At 42.1% G+C, this 20,101-nt stretch overlaps 1 protein-coding gene across 1 annotated transcript in view; it reads left to right on the plus strand.

The window, feature by feature from the left end:
• TBX20 (T-box transcription factor 20) overlaps positions 1 to 19,749 on the plus strand; it is a 48,442-nt gene extending 28,693 nt beyond the window's left edge. The window contains exons 7-8 of the mRNA XM_048839071.2: positions 10,999 to 11,111; positions 16,624 to 19,749. Coding sequence (XP_048695028.1) covers positions 10,999 to 11,111; positions 16,624 to 16,964 — 454 coding nt within the window. The 3' untranslated portion in view covers positions 16,965 to 19,749. The remainder of the gene's footprint in view (positions 1 to 10,998; positions 11,112 to 16,623) is intronic.
• The last annotated feature ends 352 nt before the right edge of the window (positions 19,750 to 20,101 follow it).

The raw sequence follows: 20,101 nt of genomic DNA on the forward strand, positions 1-20,101 counted from the left end.
CCTAAGTAGTGTGAAAGTGGACAAAGCTTTGGATTTCATTTCCAGGTATTTAAGTCTGCTTTTTCCTAAACAGCCTGTGGGGAGGGACACAAATCAGATCAATTGATCTTTAGAGACCTGAAGAAATTAAATTAGTCTGGAGTCAGTTACTGCACTAAACCATCTAGTAATTGGATTGCTCCTTGTTACTGATTGAAAACAGCCCCTATCTGTAACAATATAGGGAGCTTTTCTTTATAGTAGATCTGAGAGAAAAACACATCTTTTTATGACATGATGACAGAAATTGCACTTTTCTAACCTAATTGAATATGATTTTATAAATATGTGACTTTAACGATTTGAAGTTTCCTGTTCCAGATTTACGATCACTATGTAGGAAATCCAAACTGAAAATACCTTTAGGATTGAATCTGTTTGCATTGTACATATTGAAGTTACAACAATATAAATAAGGACAATGGAGTGTGCAAAATGGTATAGACTTTGGGCACCTGTAACTATTGATATTAGTATACTTGCTCTCATTTCTATTCAAATAACTGAACATAGTCTTCTTTTCCTGGTAGCTTTCCATTCATAACTTTTATCGAGTAAAAATGTTCGGTGGCTGGGGTATATTTCAAATTTACACATTTAGGTTGTGAGATTCCTTTGTAATCATTAGAAGTGAACAAAGAGACTCTATTCTCTTTCCACAAATTACTTTTTCTGGCAATCTATCTACGCTCACTCTGGGCAGACTTTATCCAGAGGCACTGTGTCTTAGAAAAATCACTGACTCACCCACGGACACTGGCCCTTTTTATTTATTTTTTTGTCTTCAATACTTGCTCTGTTGTAGGTTGGTTCCTTCAGCCAGTGCCTTTAAAAAGTTAAATTTAACGACAAGTATCACACTGTGGTATATGACGTACCATGGTGTCAACCATAGTATATCAGGCACTGTGGTGTGGTCACGGTTGGTGAATGCCAGGGGTCAAAGTAACTTAATGGACTTACTGGTACACAGGGTGGCTGGGGTCCTGGGCAAGGGCGGGGGGAGGCGGGGGAGGCTCTGGGCCCCCGGAAGGTGCGGAAGGGGTGGGGCTGGGGCCAGACTCCCCCAGCCAGCCCTGCAGCGCTGCCTGGCTCGTGCCGCCTGGGGCTCTGGTGGCGATTTAAAGGGCCCAGGGCGCCAGCTGCTGGCACGGTAGCGGTAGCAGTGGCTGGGAACTTCAGGCCCTTTAAATCACTGTCAGAGCCCTGGGCCCTTTAAATCGCCCCTGGAGCCCCCTAGTAGAGGCGGCGGCCGGGAGCCCCAGGGCTCCGGCAGTGATTTAAAGGGCCAGGGGCTCTGGCCGCTGCCGGGAGCCCCGGGGCCTTTTAAATTGCCAGACCCTTTTGCCCTGCCCCCCCGCATTAGCGGCCCTCCCGGTACGGTTGGCTGTATACCAGCTTTCTGACCGGTACGCTGGACCGGACCAAACCAGCTTACTTTCACCTCTGATGAATGCTGATTTTTTTAAAATAACTATTGTTAAAAAGGCTATTAAATAGCTTGAGAATAAGCAAACGTCACTGGCAACATGTATGACGTGAGCCTCTTTATACTTCTGCCGAACAAGAGCCCAAAGGCTATAAGAACTGTCAAATCGCAAGGCCAGTAGGTTCACTTTTTGCTGTGTGTGTGTCTGAAGGCCTCCTTGGGGCTTGTGGTGAAGAATTAGCCTTGGGAATAATATCATGCACACCAGCCAGCAAGAAATTCAATCCCTTTAAAGTATGGGAGTCAACAGAACTACTGAACCATAAACTAATGTTCAGAGTGCGATCGATGGATCATACTTTTATTCTGGACTTTTTTTTGTTTTAGTGCATGTGAGGAAAGCTCAGGACTGGACTGGTGACTGTATTAAAGGTAATTGAGCGGGTGTCCTCTCTTGCATACCTCTAATAAACACTCGCTGAAGTCAGAGAGATGCATCAAGAGGAGATAGCTCTTAATGCAGAAGTGTGGCCTGACCACCAAAACAATACTTAGCATCAGAGAGAGAGAGAGAGAGAGAGAGAGAGAGTAAAAAGGAGATGTGCGGGGAAGCCCCAACTCAGCATTTCATATTGGTTTCCTTGGTAATCAGGGTCAACATTTTCCTACATTAGGCAGTCTCTGCCTAAAATACAGAAGTATATTGTATAAAGGCATAAACAGAATGTGAAATGTGCTTGAACTCTCAAATATGGGCATAGCCCCATCTACATTGCAGTCACACCGTGAGCTTAGTTAGGTGATATCAGTGGTAAACTTGACTGGGGTCGGTACCTCTTTTGCTTTCCAACCCAATGCAGGACCCCTTCCTTTTACCTAACATCTATCAAAAGAGACCTCTTCCTATCCCCTTTTAGCCCCCTCCAGGGGCCAGAAAGCACGCATGCCCTCTAAACTGGCAGAGAGGCATATGCTGCTTGATAGTGCCACTGGCCCCCACAGGCACCAACTCCGTCGGTGCTCTGGGGCTGGAGCACCCATGGGGGGAAAATGGTGGGTGCTGAGCAGCCACTGCAGCCCCATTATCAGTTCCCACCCAGCGCCTCCCACCTGCCTGCAGACCTCATGGATCAGAGCCTCCCCCTCCCTCCCCACGCCTCCTGCCTGCTGTGATCAGCTGTTTTGCGGCATGCAGGAGGCTCTGGGGGGAAGAGGGGAGGAGCAAGGACATGGTCGCTGGGAGGAGGGGGCGAAACTGGGCAGGAACAGGCAGGGTGGGGGTGGAGCAGGGATGGGAAGAGGCGGGTAGGGGTGGGGCCTTGGGGAAAGGGGTGAAGTGGGGACGGAGCCTGGGGCAGAGCTGGGAGTCGAGCACCCTCTGGCACTTTGGACAGTCGGCACCTGTGCTGGCCCCACCCCCATTTCCAAAGCAATTTATAACTCTGTGCTAATTCTTCTCCAATATGGATCAAAGACCCACCTCCCCTGCTTGTTTCTCCTCTGGAGGAGTTGTCAGAAACCAGCATTGGGAAGAGATAAGTCCTATCAGAAGCACAGGTTGGGGGCTGGACAAGGGTGCTAGGCATAGGGGAGCCCCCAGTCTGGTTTCTTACAAGCTTTCCTACCCAACCCTGCCTCCTGGTGGCCAGGAGCCAACCTTTCCTCCTTTCCAGCCCAGCAATAGCCCAGCTGAAACCTTGGAATCTGTCCACTTCCCAATATTTTAAACACCTGGAACCCAGATTAGTCTCCTAATGGGCCTGATTTGCTGTTGCCCTGCCCCATGTGTAGTCAATTGCACTAGTGCAAAGTGGGTACAAAACACTAACATGCTGATTTGGTAGCCTCTTGCTCACTTTTCCACTCACTGTGCACTGGTGTGAATGACTACAGAAGGGGCAGAGTAATTTAGAATCAAGCACATCATTTCCACTGCTAAGGAGATTCTCTATGTGGATTTCTCTTATCCTGCATGAGAGTGAACATCAGTCACCTCCAGGACACTGCTCTCATCCCACTTCCCTGACCTTAAAAAAAAAAAAAAAAAAAAAAAAGCTCTCTGCTCCCCCGGGGTTAAATCTGACCCAATGGAGTAAAGCTAGGGATGAGCATAATCCCATATGTCATTAGTTTAAGAAACAAATCACATAAATACCTCTAGTGAACTTTCACGTGAGTTTGCGACTTGACAAATCAGGGGAGAGGAATATAAAGTAAACATTTTACTTTTCTGATTTGCTGCATATCGCCCTTTTCCCTTTTTTGGGGTGGGGGTGTATATGAGGTGGAAGGGGGAAGGGCTATTTAATATCCTCGTGCTTTAATTCCATATTTTCTACTATTTTTTTCCATATAGTGGTCTAAATCTTGCTATTTTACCTTAATGCAAAGTATAAGGCTTATCACAGCTCTTCCAAAGTTAAAATTAGTGGCTGGTATGTGTGTTGTGATATGCCATCATCTCAGGAAGTGTCATTTCTGAGATAAACCCTGCCTGTACCCTACTGTTTTCCAAACCCAGGTTTTTCCAAATACCAGCAAATACTTTATTTTGATTTGTCTTCTTTTAAAGACTCTTTGCTTTTTGTGTGTTGTATTTATCCAGGTCTAGCATGTTAGTTTTGATTTTCTGTGGCTAATTTTGGCTCCCTAGCACACTTTGGGCCAGATTCTATTTTCACTTTAACCCATTCAACGCCATTTAATTTGATGGGCCCAAAACCTCAGCTGGTGTCGACTGGCCTAGCTCTGCCAAACTATGTCAATTTTAACCAGATGAGGATTTGGCCTGATGAGTGTAACTAAGAGCTGGATTATGTTCAGAAAGCCAGCATGCAATATCAGCATATCAGCATAATTTGTTGGAAGTGCTATATATGTTGTTAATCGTGTGTTGTGTGTATGCAGTAAGCATTGTGGCTGGACGATTCCTGAACAGGTTTGCAGATAAATGTTTGTTATTCACTTCACTCTGTTCCCCCTTCAGTAAAAGGGCACTTGTTCCTCCCCTGCTTTTTTTTTAAAAGGACTCCTTTTCACCACTTGAGTCGTGGACAAATTAGTCGTCTTTTCCTTTAAAAAAAAAAAGTTCTACTAGAGTGAGACTTCCAGCAAGTTTTTTTTTTTTTTTTGCCTTCTGAACCCATTTATTCTGTCTGTCTTCACATCACCTCACTTCTGATGTCTTCTGTTATCTGGGCTCTCTTCCAAATGTACTAACCGGCAGCTACAAAAAAGGGAAACCTTTGAAATCCAGAACTAAAGAAGTTATTCAATCTGTAAACTGATAATTCATACACTCTGTATCCTGTTCGGTATTTTTCTTTGTGTTGCACTGAATGGCCAAGCAAAACACAGTTGTCAGCTTTATTATTTTCCTCCTATTAATCCATTGTACATTGCATTTTCTTAAAAAAGGAAAGCAGCAAAAGACGTGGGGAGTGGATTAGGATGGATCCTTATTGTTTTGCTTATCCCCCAGACTGATAGTGAGGGAGCTCCTGAAAAATGGAGAAAACATGGACAGGTTGGTCTGCGTGGCTCATAATGTCTGTAGCTATTTTAGGTATTCCTGACAGCATCTCCTCAAGGAACTACAGGTGCAGAGGGTTTTTCTCTGAAGCAAAAGATGGTGAATAGTGGAATTTCTCTCTGCACTTTGTCTTCAATAGACATCAGACCAGGCCCATAGTGGAATGGTTGGATGAGCAGTATGTAGGAATCTCTGATTTTTGTATGTGTCTAAGATGGGTGCTAACCTGCACCTGCCACTGCCAAGGTGGTCCAGTTATGCATTAGCTTTGTCTGTTGCCTTGGGCTAAGACTAAAAATGTTGCCTAAAGCCTGCTCCATCCAAAGGAAGAAGGTAGAAATCTTATCCCCATCCCATGTACACTCGCTCTCTAGCACTGATACCAACTGCAGAAAAAGACACAACTTCAAATATATGCAAGAATAGAGTGGACTTGGCATCCATGGTCCTAACCATACACTGTATTGTGCGCAGATAGGCCCCACTGACCTGATGGTGACTCCGTGGGAATTGTATGTGCCCATGCATAATACATTGCGGCATCAAAGCCCAGGTGATCAGAACACGCTATCCTGTAGGCTGCAGTGAGAGCACCACAAACAGCAAATGAGAGATTTGATGAAAAGTCTTCAAAGGAATGCCTTCTTTTGCCTACAAGGCAGCATAGCCCCTTTCATCTTGATTGAGGATCTGGCCATAGTGATCCTTGCCTTTATCATCTCCAGAGTGAATTTCTATAATTCACTTGGGTTTGACGATGGAAGGAAACAGATGTTCCAGCTTATGCAAGATATTGCCCCACTCCTCAGTTGCAAAGAACACTTAAGAGTGCTTTGTATTTTTTTTAAAAAGGAGGACTTGTGGCACCTTAGAGACTAACAAATTTATTTGAGCATAAGCTTATATATATGCTCAAATAAATTGGTTAGTCTCTAAGGTGCCACAAGTCCTCCTTTTCTTTTTGCGAATACAGACTAACACGGCTGCTACTCTGAAACCTTGTATTTTTTACTGACTCTCAGGTCACTGCCAGTGGCATTTAAGGCCTTGGTCTGAATCTGTTAGTGGATCAGGTCCCAGCTACATCAGAGACTGCCTGTCAATTCATGGTCCTCTGAGACAGCTCTGCTGTTCCAGGACAGTGCTGCTAACAAGGCCTAAGATTGTCCTAGTGAAAACTGGAGGTAAAGCATTGTCAGTCAAGAGACCTCAGCTTTGGAATGAGTTACCATAGGAGGTAAGACTGAGCCATCCAACCCATAGGTCAATACATCACTGGAACTGGTGGCTTGATGTTGCAACCAAGGTGTGGAAGCTCTGATGATCCCCTGAGAGAAAAAATATTTTCCATGATCCATCATTAGGTGTCACTACCCTTGATATGCAGCACGCAATGAGTGCTGCAATCACCCATGCATCATTGAAATGCTACGTCCTGTCCAGATTATTGGATTCATGGTTCGAAACCACTATGGCTTCTTTCTGATGTGGAGAAGAGAGGGACTTTATTCAATATAAATGAAGGTTGACTGACCAGTCTTGTCTCACCAGGTGCTTCTATCACTCTACAGTTCTTTGAGATCCTCGTAAGTTCCCTTCCCACATTACCATTTATCCTGTTCATCCTGCCTCTTCCACCACTGCCATTATGTGTCCTCCTATTCCATGCTGGCCAACAGCAACTCAGTTTCCTGCTTGCCATCTGGTACACAGTTACTCCCCTGTTCAGACAGCTCCAGCTCCTATCTTCTCTGACCTCTTCCTCGTCTCCAGCCCGTTCCATGCTGTTATTTTACACTTGTATACTTAGCAGAATTTGATCATGATATTTTATAGTACTAATATGCGGATTTCATTCATATTAGTTTAAAAGGGGAGCTTGAAGGGTGACAAAATGTTGGGAGAGCATGCAAAATAAATTGGCCGTAAAATAACATCTTCACCTCCACTTCTCTGACAGCTCCAACCCCTCCAGTATTCAGTTACCCTAACTTTACTGCTAAATAGAAGGTGACATGGAAATCTAAGTAACTGCATAAAGTAAAAATCAGTTGAGTTAAGCATTAGGCAATAACGATCTGCAAACTGAAGACCAAAAGCTTTTCTTGGATTAAACTGAAATTACTTCATTTTTCACAAGATGCTCAGCTGATTATAGATCAAGTCTGAACATTTTCAAGGAATGCTTCTAAAAACACCAACAATCTGATTCTCAGTCTCCAGTTTTCATTTATTAAGTATTTTTATTGAACCAAATCATAATATGGCAAATATTGATTTATCGTTCAGTGATTTATAAAATTAGCTGCATACATCTTTTAAGCAATGTTGTGAGATGATCAGCCTAGTTATTAATTCCTTTCATTTGCTTAAGACCTTTTGCCCACACAAATATAAAACTATACATTTTAAATAAATGAGTATTGTTCCCATTAAGTTCATTTCTATGTTTGGGGTGGGTTTTTTGAGTATTTCTCTCCCCCACCCCCAATCTCCGTATACAGATTGTCATGCTACAGGTATCCTAGATAGTGCACTTTTGTATAATCCAAAATTTCAGGTAATCTGTGTCGGGGTTCGCCGGTGGGAGGGCTTACTCTTTTACTCCACCACACAGACACGTCGTGTGAATCAAAATCTAGACCTTTAAAATTAAAAATCATGAGTTGTTTTTTAATAAAACCATAAACCAGCAATGCAGTCAGACGAGATTATTTTATGTAAAATTTTGAATGTTAAACGTCAGGTGCTGAGAACAGGGCCTTGTCTGCAGGACCGGCTCTAGGCACCAGCAAAGCAAGCACGTGCTTAGGGCAGCGCAATTCCAGGTGTGGCATTCTGGCCACCCTTTCTTTTTTTTTGGCTTGGGCAGTTGCACCCTCGGAGCTTGGGATGGCAAATTTTTTGCTTGGGGTGGCAAAAATCCTAGAGCTGGCCCTGCTGGTCTGTACTCGAAAGGGTTTGCCGTTACAGCTCTAAAAGCAAATCGTCCTAGTGCAAATGCAGCTTATGCCAGCAAAAGAGTTCTTTTGTCTGTACAACTCATCCCATTTCCCCAATGAAATAAGCTATAATGAAATAACTTTTTTGCTAGTATATCAGTATCTACACTATGGTTTTTGCTGGTATAAAAATGTTGTAAAAAAATCACAGCCCTACGCGACATTTCAGTCCCGGCAGAAAAATTTGTGTAGACCTGGCCCATGGTTACAGCTCAGAACGAACACTTTTGTGTCACAAGCTGCTTTTCCTAATCTTAATTTCCTCATTCTTAATTTTTTCCTGTTTTTTAAAATACTTTTTCTTTTCACAATGAATCTGATGATTTTTGGCACAATGTCTGCAAAATAATAGTAATAATAATTCATAAAAAATCCAAACGTACTGTGCCCCACTTCCAAACTTTTCACATTCAGGGTTCACGTAAAAGTCATACCTCTTTTCCCTTTAAAAAAGACAACCACATAAGATAATACAGTTTTCTGTCTAGCAAAGTGACCCATCTGGAAAGAATTTAGTATGCAATAATTGTGGGTATTTGATTTAGTTTTAAATTCCCAAAGGGCAACTCAAAGGTAAATTTATTGGGCCAAATTTATCTGTAATGTACCTCCATTGAACCTCATAAGGTTACAGATGAATTTGGCCCATTGAACTAGAACTGGAGCCTGCATTGTTTCTGCCGTTTCACAACATTATTACATACCGTACATCAGAGTATATCATTACAAGCGGACATTTACTACTAATAAAGTCAATACAGACATATCACCTGAACATGATTTATTTTTTTCAGAGCTTTTAAGGTTAGTTGCTGTATATCTGGCCTTCAAATGTGAAAGTGCTTACTGCCTGGCATCTACCCCACTTTGCCAAGGCAATCCCAATTCATTATTCTATGCTGGTCTCCTATTCTCCATGTTTCTTTCTTTCTTTCTTTCTTTCTTTCTTTCTTTCTTGGTAAGCAACATTTCCCAGTCTGTTTGAAAAAGAAAAGACCTAAGAGGCATTAAATACATAACATAAACAATGCCGTCTGTCTTTTTCTTTGTAAAATCTTCTTGGAGATAGCCCTGATATGCCCACTGTTTTCAATCACTTAAAAGGCAATAATTCAATTATATCATCCTCTACGTAGGAACTGCCATTGCTTTCAGTCCACTTCCAATCCTGACACAAGTAAATCACTTAGATAAGATCCCCTTTTTATTTTTTTTTTTCCAGGAGACTAGCATAAGTAATGATACCAGCGATAGACCAAGGACAAAATGACTATAATAGCCTTTTTGTAGGAAAGGAAAACATGTGCCACAGTGATTTATTGTGCTATTTGGAAAATGTTTTTCTTTGGAATTTTTGCAACAGCTGAATTGCCATAATAAAATACACGTAGCAACATTATCAGATGGTAAGGCCGAAAGAAACCTGTGCCCAACAAATGTATTACCTGTGTGAAGGTATAAGGGATACCATGTCTCTGGGGTCAGAGACCTGCAGCTGGCTGGCTAGCTAATTAGCCCTGCCCTCTGCACCTGAGAAAAGAGCTGGACCTTAATGACTGATCCGTATAAAAGAGGGCAACAGGAAATGGAGAGGGGAGGCTGCAACACCCACCAGAAAGTTGAGGGGCCAGGGGCTGTGCTCCCAATGAACTGCTACTGGTGCTACTGCAGAGAGGAATTGCTCCAGAAATCAAAATGGACAGAAAGGAGATTGTGTGAAGTCCTTTATTTCTGAGGCAAGAGCCAGGAAATTTTGGGTTGCTGAAGTTACTGGTGTGAGGGGCAGAGTTGGGGAAGGGACTACTTGGCCTGTGCCGGCTTTGAGGAAGGAGTTTGTGAGGTTTGGATTTCTTTTTGTTAAGAAGCCTTAAATGAAAAACATCTACCTCTGCTGGAAAGTGCTTGCCTGGATTCTGTGAGAGAGCTCAGCCAGAATTACCCCAGGAAGTGAGCTGGCTCAGCAAAATCAAAACCTGGTTTGGTAGGAGGAAAGTTCTGTAAGATAGGCCCCAATCCTTTATAGACTGGATTTCCTGGATGAGAACAGGAATATAAAGCCACACTGGAAATGTATTAGATTCATTCTTGGTGTAATGCAACTGATTTAAATGGAAATATACCAGGGATTTGGTATATTTGGTCCTCTCCATAAATTGGCTTACTCATCATGTAGTTATGACTTTCTTCTATTTAAAAACTGTTTGTGTGAATTCAGTGCCTGTTCAAGGTGCCAGGCTGAGAGATCTAGGCCTACCAGACTCTGCTAGTCCATAGAATAGCTACCTCATGAGAGGGAGCACAGCAGATTTCCCATACTGTATTGTTAATATGCCTACACCCTGACTGTGAGGGACTGTCCTTGCAGGTGAGCTGTGTCCATGGCCATGTCCTGATCTTGCTGACAGTCTCTGCAAGAATGGGGGCGTGCCAGCTGTGATGGTAGGATCTGTGAAGTGGACACTTGTTCATTGGGAATTGGATTGTGACCATCACTCCTGACCCAGACCTAGTTTTACCCGCACAAATGTTCACAGAACATGAATTAAAGCTTGCAATCTTCAAATACTTGGTGAGGCTGGTTTTATATTGACTGTGAAAACCCACATGCGAAACTTGGTGGTAAATTTGCTCACATTCATTCCAGAACCAGACACAACACAATGTAAGACGTGGCCAACAATGAGTAAACAATATTTATTGAATTTGGGATTTTTAGCACAAGCCACAGAGTAACTGAAATGCATGAAACATCTTGTTTTAATGATTTTGAGAATTTGAGAAAAATATGATCTGTTGGTGTGTACTTCATGAACAGAGACAATCTGTTCATCATTTTCCCCCCTAATTTAATTATTCATTCAGCTATAGTGTCTGAGCTGATGTCAGCCATACGTCTGGTTTAGTTACAGCATAGAATGGGTTATGGGGTTTATATGCTAAACAGAGGTGGTAATGCTTAGGATGCTACTGACGTACAATATTGCTTTCTTCCATAGAGAGAGTGTGGAGAGCCTTATTCAAAAGCATTCCTATGCACGCTCCCCCATCAGAACCTATGGAGGAGAAGATGATGTTCTGGGAGATGAGAGCCAGGCAACACAAAGCAGAGGTAGGAAAATACATTGACGAGAACACATTAAGGACTAAATTCTCCACTGCATCTCAACTCTCTGCAGTGCCGGGGAGAAGGGGGACACGTCCAGTGCTGCCCAGCTCTGCAGAGTTGCTTTAACTTATGCCACCGAAGTAAGACCCCTAACTGATCCTATACCAGTGGAGTTTAGCCTCCACCCCGTCTTTGGCATGCTTTGTATGCTGGTGGTGTGTTGAGAGGTGGTTGGTTCAGGAGAGAGTTATGCTGCCTTCATCAGCTTGATGCCACATAACATTCCTTTACACAAGAAGAACTCTCTGCTGGCCATCTCCAGCCGGAATATGGCTATGCTGCATTGCCTGAGCAGTGCCAAGGGATATGGCAGGCTGGAGAATTGGCCTTAAACTTGTAACGACCTGGGTGACTAAAGCCCCATACCTTCCTGTCATTTCACCCCCAAAGGACTTAGTTTTGTTTGTTTTACCAATTGCAAAACCAATTGCTACTCTGAATTGCCTTCCAAATGGATGCTTGCTGCACAGGTTACATTGCCAGTCACTATGCTAGTCAAAATAGACCTATACTGCTATGGCTATAGCTTCCTGACCTTAATGTGGTGTTCCCTGCCTGGCGACTTCATGACCTGCTTCATCTGCAATAGCCACTTGAGGTAAAACAGTTCTGTCTGCCTGAGGCTGGCAGGGCCCTTGTCTTATCCTCTGACTTCATGCAGTGTTGCTAAGACAGGAGCATTGTTCCTGTTCATAAGCTCTTTGGACATAGGGGAAAACTGTGCTCGCTTTGAACCATGAGTTTCTCTTCAGCAAAGGTGTTCATTTGCACTTGCTCAATCATATCTGTCCCTAAGAACAATGCCTTAATTTCTGGAGTTGCTGGGCCAGATCCTCAGCTGGTACGTTTGAAGTCCTTCAGTGGAGTCAGCCAGTTTACATCAGTTGAGTATATCCTTGGTGCCACTGTTATTTCCCCCCCACCCCATCACAATACATGGTGGTGTACAACTTACTGCTTCTCCAAATGAGTAATATACATCCCTGCTGCCCTCCAAAAGCATAGGACTAGCAATCTGTGACAGTCTTACTAAGGGAGACTCCCAAAAAGTATGAGGGGAAATGTAAATATCTCTCTGAAATTCTCAGCAAAATCTTTTGATAACCTCTTTAAAAACTGTCTTAAAATGGATGCATAATAAGGGAGTTGAATGAGACTTGGCAGGTGAGCAAGTGCTGCTGGCTTCAGCATATGGCAAGAGGTCTGTGGGTCCTGACCATACCTGGAATCAGCAGACCATGTCCCCAGCATGTGTTATATTTGGGACTCACTGGAGCACTGGTTGTAATCCTTCTCTGCTTCTGTACAGATGGGAAGAGGCACCCGCTTCCCCATCAAGTGCTCTCATTGTAAGGGGCACGATTTTTTTCCATGATGTATAGAAAGTGAAGAGTTTGCAATACTCATAATTTACTTCAAAACCCATTCAGTGCATTCGTTTTCAAAGTATTTTGGCACTTTGTTCTGGTCCCACTAGCCCCTAGAAGTACAGAGGCATGTAAAAATGAAGAAAAAATTGGGGGAGAAGAAAGGAGAAATGACAAACTATTTCAGGATCTCCAAAAGTTTGTTTGGGGTTTAATTCTTGCAACAGGCGAAGGTTTGCAAGGGTCCTCCCCCTTTAGGCAGTCTTAGGGAGTCTCAAAGTACAATAATCAAATCTAAAATGTGATCACAAAGGCCAGCAGCTTATGCTGGTGTTTCTGAGAATCCCAGAGAACCTGGCACTGTTTCTGGAACACAAAATACCAAGTTCAAGATAACCTGAGTGTTATTGAATGTTCACTATAACATGAAGTCTGGTTACCAAAGTTATTAACAAATAGGAGGGATTTATATCCTTACACAAAACATAACCCTCTACAATTAAAAATATACTGTATGTGTACACACAAACTCATACATGACACAGCTCAGGGTTGATAATAGAGATAGGGCCAAGTGTAAAATTCAGATTCTAATCCAGATTTGGACACAAACTTCCCCACAACTCAGATATTCAGATTCAGGGTTTATAGAAGATTTTGTTTTGGTCTATTGTAGAGAGAAGCATCTTTGCAGTTTGGGTCTAGATCCAAACTTCCCCCATGTTCAGGGATGTTCAGATTTGGTTCAAGTCCATCTCTGCTATGGATTTGACTTAACTTTTATTCGAGAGCAATTCACTCTTACTGAATCACTTTTCCTGTCTAGTTATGCAGGGGAAGCATTTATCATGAATAACTTATCCAATGAATTTTGCTGTTTTTTTCTGCTTTGAGGATTTGTCCATGATCAGACTGATTTTTTTTTTTAAATGTGTGACAGGGTGTGACCCCCCCCCCCCCCCAGTGTGCAGTCTGGCAGCTGTTGGAACTGCTGTGCCCCCTAACAATTCAGCTGGGCTGGCCTCTCTCACACTGGTGATTCAGCCAGTATCTCCAGGCCCTGTTATCACCCAACACAACACAGGGGGCGCCACACACCTAACTGACTTACCTGAGTGTTTTACCTAAGCCACTCATGGAGAAACAGGAGACCCCCAGCCAACTTCCCAGCTCCCCAGCCTTGTACCCCTACTGGAGTATAAACCCAGAATTATGCCGTCTTGCACTGAACAGGGATCTGTATGATGCAAACTCATTCATTAATTCACTCCCTCCTCGATGTGGGGAAGAACTGCAACAGCCTTTGTTTACAGAGCTAGGATTCCCAAACACTTCGCCCAATAGCTCACGGGTTAAGATAAAACGTAAAACAAGTTTATTAACTACAGAAAAATAGATATTAAGGGATTAGAAGTAACAGTAAACAGATCAAAGCAGGTTACCTAGCAAATAAACAAATAGGATTTGAATTAGCAATGTCTCACCCTGACTGATGATACAAGCAGTCCACCAGTTTCCATATATAAGCTAGAAATCTCTTTAGCCTGGGACCAGCACTCCCTGCCCCCGCCCTGTTCAGTCTTTTTTCCTCAGGTGTTCTCTTGTGTGTGGAGTGAGGTTCAGTCATGTCACTTCCCCCTTATATCTTCTTCCAACTTGCTGGAAGCTCTTACTGTTACCAGGGTCAAACAGTTCCCATTGTGCAGTGCTATCTCGGAGAGGTTTCTATTGTACACAGTTCCTGGGGTAATGCTTGTGTGTATTTCCTCAATAAACCATCAACATTGTTTGGCCCTTTTATTGTACCTGAAAGGCTGCTTGTGGATATTCTTAACTCTCAACATGTTTCAGTAGCATATACACAGCCAAACTTCATAACTTCACGTACAATGATAGCACATACCACCCAACAAGGTATTAAATGTTTAACAGAACAAGACTTTTAGAATGATGCCTCACAAGGCATGCTTTGTGCGAAATATATTATAATTATATGGCAGTGGTGAATATGGGGTGCAGAGTGTCACCAAATGTATTTGTTTGAAATTCTTCTGCAAAAAATTGTTTGCCTACCTGTCGCTCACGAGCTGTTTGTTATGAATGGTCAGTATTTGACATTCAAAGTGTTTTTCTTTGTCATATAGGTGTTTTCATATTATTTCTTTTTCATGACTGTCTAAGCATATCTCTTCCAGTCAGATTTGACGCAAATGCTACCTATTATAAATTTAAAATTCTTTCCCCATGAATATTCTGCAATATTGGCTTAAGATTGTGCATTGCCAAACCTTCTTGCCAGTGAGCTTATTTCCTAAAATATCGAGTTAGGGTGAAATTCTGGCCAATGTGAGTCTCACCATTGATTGCTTTTCTGTCCAAACCCCATCCCATTGAAAACACAAAGGACATGAATGAAGAAATAATAACAATTAATATTTTTTGCAGTATTTACACAGCTCAAAAACCCAGACAGGTGACCATTAGATGTGTATGAATAACAGTGACTGAGTGCAGCATTTGCATCAGACTTTGAGAGTGACTTTCAAAAGTGAAAAACCTCTTCTGTAGTTGTAGTCCTCATCTACATGAGATTGTTAGAGGCATACCTAGGGCATTGTAACGCAGCTGCTGTAGTGTAGACGTTGCTCTAGTGTAGTTATCAAAGCAAATTATCCACAGGCATGCCAAAAAGATTGCTATCAAGTGGGCTAATTAAAACATGTTTAAATTACAAATTAGAAAAAGTCTTACTTTTTTTTCTAATTCTAAAATCCTCAAAGGAAAGACCTAGCAAAGAATTGCTCTAGGGTCTGAGGTTTCAGAAAACAGCAATTTTTGGAAGTTAACAAATAATAAACCCTTTTTAGCTTAGAAAATTCCTCTTAGAGCACATGTTTAATAGAACTGCATCCAATATTCCAATATATTTTGAGAGATTTCAGTAACCAGGCAAGTCTGTCAATCCTACCACTTACGGTTACTATCTGACCACTAGAGCTCACTGAAAACTGATTAAAAAATAGGATCTTTTTGCAAATGTTTTATTTTCTTCCCTGACCCCTCTCCCCCCCAAAAATGCTAATTTTGCCAAACTTTCACTGGAAAAAATCCTTTTTAAAATCAATTTTTGATGAAATTTTTATCAAACTCAAATTTTGGAAAATTTTAACCAGCCCTGGTGACCAGCTGAAATCTTAGCACAGTGTTGCACTGAAATGAGACTTTACCTCTGTGAGCCAGATGTTTCAGTTTTGGGCACCAGTATTAACAGTGGATAGCATTTTTATATCCATCTATAGACTGACAAACTGCAGAATAAAATTCTAGGTGTATTCCTTGAGGTGCTATGTAAAATAAATGAGCAATGCTGATTTTGCTCTCCAAACAACTTCAACCCGTTTCTTAAAATGAAACTTCATCCAAGGTCTAGGTATAAAAAGAAGCAACCCTGGAATAATAACCTAAAACATTAGGGAATTCTTCTAGAGGATTTAACTTCCAGTGGCATCCCCTCTTAACATAAGAATGGCCATACTGAGTCAGATCATTGGTCCATCCAGTCTAATATCTTGTCTTCCAACAGTGGCCAATGTCAGGTGCTTCAGAGTGAATGAACAGAACAGGGCAATTATCAAGTGATCCATCCCCTGTTGTCCAGTCTGAACATCTGGCAGTCAGAGCCTGAGGGACACCCAGATCGTAGGGTTGCATCCCTACCCATTTTAGCTAATAGCCATTGATGGACCTATCCTCCATACGTGCCTGAGCTAGAGATGCAGGGGGTGCTGCCACACCCTCTGGCTTGAAGTGGTTTCAATCATATGCAGGGTTTACAGTTTGGTTCAATGGTTCTCAATATTCCTGCTATAAAAATTGTTCCAGCACCTCTGCTATCCTCCATGAACTTATCTAATTCTTTTTTTAACCCAGTTATAGTCTTGGCCTTCACAACATCCCCTGGCAATGAAGTGCATAGTCAATCTGTGGAATGTCTTCCATATCAACTTTGCTGTAAAAGATTCCCTTTCCTTTAATATCATTTTGCTATTTTAGTTACCTTAGGCTTCAGCCATTTATTTTCTTTGCAGGATCAGCTTTTACAACATCCGATAACTTATCCCTCAGCTCCTGGGTTTCCTCTTCAACCAGTTTTCCTGGATTTCAACACCCACAGTCCTTGACTGCCCTTGGTACCAGCACTGCATCCATAGCTACACCCATCCCTCATCCAATCCAAGGATCTCTGCCTCCATACAGCCGCCTGGGAATGCCTCTTACACCTTCTGCCATAGCCAGCTCGATGCAAGGTAGTGGCCCAACATTCCCATCATTCCACATGCCCAGATACCACCATTACTTTCAGCAGGGGCCTTATGCAGCTATTCAAGGACTGCGTCATTCCTCTGCAGTGATGACACCATTTGTATGACTGACATAAGACAAGAGAAATCAATTTTTTAAATGTGCAAATTTGGTATGAAAATACAGGGGACCTTCCCAAAAGACCTATGGAGAAAGAGCTGAACTCATAAGACCAGCTAACATAATGCATTATGGATACAGATTCCTCCATCGAGGAGTCACAGCAAGAGAGTGAAGCTTGGAGTTGCAAAAGGATCTGTGTGCTACAGCCAAATGGATCACGAAGTTCACAGGACTTTTAGCCAAGTGCAGGTTGATCCAAAGGTGCATTATGCCTAGCAGAGTAAGAAGGTGCGTTTACGCAGCAATGTACAAATTAATTGTGTATACAGTAGTTTTTTTTCCCCATGTGCTAAAAGAATCCCGAAAGAGGCAATACTCTTACTTGACTCTATCCTTCCTTCTAAATAATGAGAGCCAATATGGAAAGATTTATTGCTATAGCTTTGAGCATGTTTAGGCTATCTCAGCATTAGTTTGCTGGGAGAAGAGGGGGGGGAAGATTATCCTTCTTTTAAAGACTGGCTTATCTTCGATAACAGTTTATTAGTTCCAATGGGGAAATAGCAAGAAAATATGATCACAACCCAAGTCTTGAATTCTTTATTTTCTTTGAGTTCACAAAGTTATCAGTTCAGAAAAGACTGTTTTAATATAAAGATGTTATAATCTTTGCTTGGTCTAAAAATGAGCTGCTCACATATCCCAGAAGGGGGCAATTTAAGCATCTGTCAGGAGTGATGGAAGGAAATATTTATTCTGTAGGATCTGTTACTTTTAATCTAAAAATGAAAGATCTCAAATCTTCCCCCTGAATCACTTATCTGCCACTGATACTAAAGGACCCCTCTCTCCAGATGTGCGCTTGTATGAGATAAAGGAACAGAGCCAAATTCTTCGACTATAAAGGTCTGCCCATCCAACTTGCAAACGTCAGTGGATCCTGGTGCATGACCAGCACACAAAAAATTTACTAGCTTCTCCTTTGATTTTCATGGTGATAGGTAATGTTGCCAGCTATGTTGTCCTGCCAGGCAGACCAGAGCCAAATTCCGTGCTTATGTATGTCCCAGTTTGATCAGTGGAATGGCCTGGGGTATAAATCAGCATGTAATTTGGCCCACAATATTTTACTCATATTTATCTTGAGTTGGGTTTCTAATTAAACATGGCTGTGTAAACAATGGGTCTCATTCTGGCTGCAATCGAGACTTTCTAGTTGTTTTTTGTCTGTAATATAATAATGTAATTAGCATAATGGGTCAGATTTGGTCCTGTGCAGAGAGCCAACTTGAGGCCTGTGCACCACTGAAGTCTTAAGAGGTGTAGATGCCTTGTGCTGGCTCTCTGTACAGGGTGAATTTCAACATCTGTGAAGAATAAACAACTCTCAGATGAAAGAGCAGGGTCCAATCAGCTCAGCTAATGTATAGTTTCTGTATATAGGTAAGAAATACCATATGCTTATTGACCCCAGTTCTTACACCCTAGTCATGAGTTCTATAAAGAGAACTTACAAGGGGCTGTAGGGGCTGATCAGAAGTGAGGCTTAGAGTGGAAGGCCAGTCTTCATTGCATTATTCTGTTCTATACCTGACCAATGTGTGTTACAACACTACAAGTAATAGAGACCGCAACATTTTATGCCATGTGCCATACATCTGGGTGAAGTGAAAGGCATGTCATATGAGAGTCTTTTGGCTGTAGCCCACTGACTTGCCTTTTGCTGTCCTGCCACAAAACACTGTAATACCATCTCGCACTTTGCCTAATTCTTATGTTATGTTCCATGGCAGCTGAGTAAAACAAAGGAGGATATTTGTCTCACAGATGAGAACTGTACTGATAAATCAAAAACAGTTGGTTGCCTTTAAAATCTTGCCAATTTTCCCCTTGAACAAATAGGTACCATTACCTCAGTAATTGCAGTATTATTTTGCCTTCACCCAGGTTTGCATAGGGAATGCTGCAAAGACTGCTATAAAATTATTCGAGGCAACCGAGGTTTTGTTTTGTTGTTTTTGAATGGGTGAACATGGTGATCCATTCATGATTTCTGGACTCTGAAGAGCTCTGCGGAATGTCACAAATCAATATACTGGACTAAGCCTTCTGTCTGCTTGCAGGGGTTGTAAATAGATGTTGAATTTGGCCTGATGTACCTACATCCTGGAGTTTGCACTTGGCTGTCAGATTTAGCTGCAAGGTATTTGTACTGAAGACCCACTTTTGGCTAATCCTGCCCTGTTTTGATAAGTAGAACCCTACTTTTGCAGAAATCTGAGAATATTGGTGAACAGATACTTATGCTGCAAAAGTTACAGTTAACCCCTCAAATATATAGATAATGCCACATTTAAAAAAAATATTTTCAGTGCAGATTTGGTGGGACAATTGACAGTTTTCCCTTCCCTTTCAATTGTTTGGCTTACATAGCATAAATGTGTCATTCATTTTTAACAAGGTGCTTATCCTATGATAGTTAACTTCACAATTTGCCCCACAGCTTTTGCACTCATATACATCCTGTGCAACTTCAATAACTTATCTGGGGTTGCATGCAGTGTTACTGTGTGAAGAATTCAGCCCAGTTGCTTTAAAACTCTTTTGTGTGTGTGCATAATAGAAAATGCTCAAGCAAGTACAGTGGCTCTCTGTTTCAGCTGACTCAAAAAGTAAATTTGAAACAGGTAGGCTGATGGAACCTTTATAATCTGAGACCGATCTTCTCATGTTGACCTGCTGTTCCTCTATAAAGCAAAGTTTAAGCAATAAATTCGTTAACCTCTTTAGTCATTTTCATGAGTCCATCCTATTAGCGTCAATATTCTCCATATAAAATTTCTGCTAACAGAGTATGAAAATATTTCAAAGAAAGCTCTTTCTTCCTAGGGTACAAGTATAGTATCAAAAGAAAGCTAAAATATCCAATGAAAGGCAAATCCTTCTTCACTAGGAATAAAATGTGAAATGTATATGAAAAATATGGCACTAGCCCTCTCCTCATGTAGAGAACATGCATGGGAGTGGGATGTTCTCTCAAACTCATGGACTATTCCCCACAGCGGGGGGGGGGGGGGGGGGAGGCAGGAGTTGCCATCCTATCAGTCAGGAAGGGAACCTTAGTGACTGAGGATCCACAGA

This window comes from Caretta caretta, chromosome 2 (genome assembly GCF_965140235.1).
Source record: "Caretta caretta isolate rCarCar2 chromosome 2, rCarCar1.hap1, whole genome shotgun sequence".
NCBI classification, from domain to species: Eukaryota; Metazoa; Chordata; order Testudines; family Cheloniidae; genus Caretta; species Caretta caretta.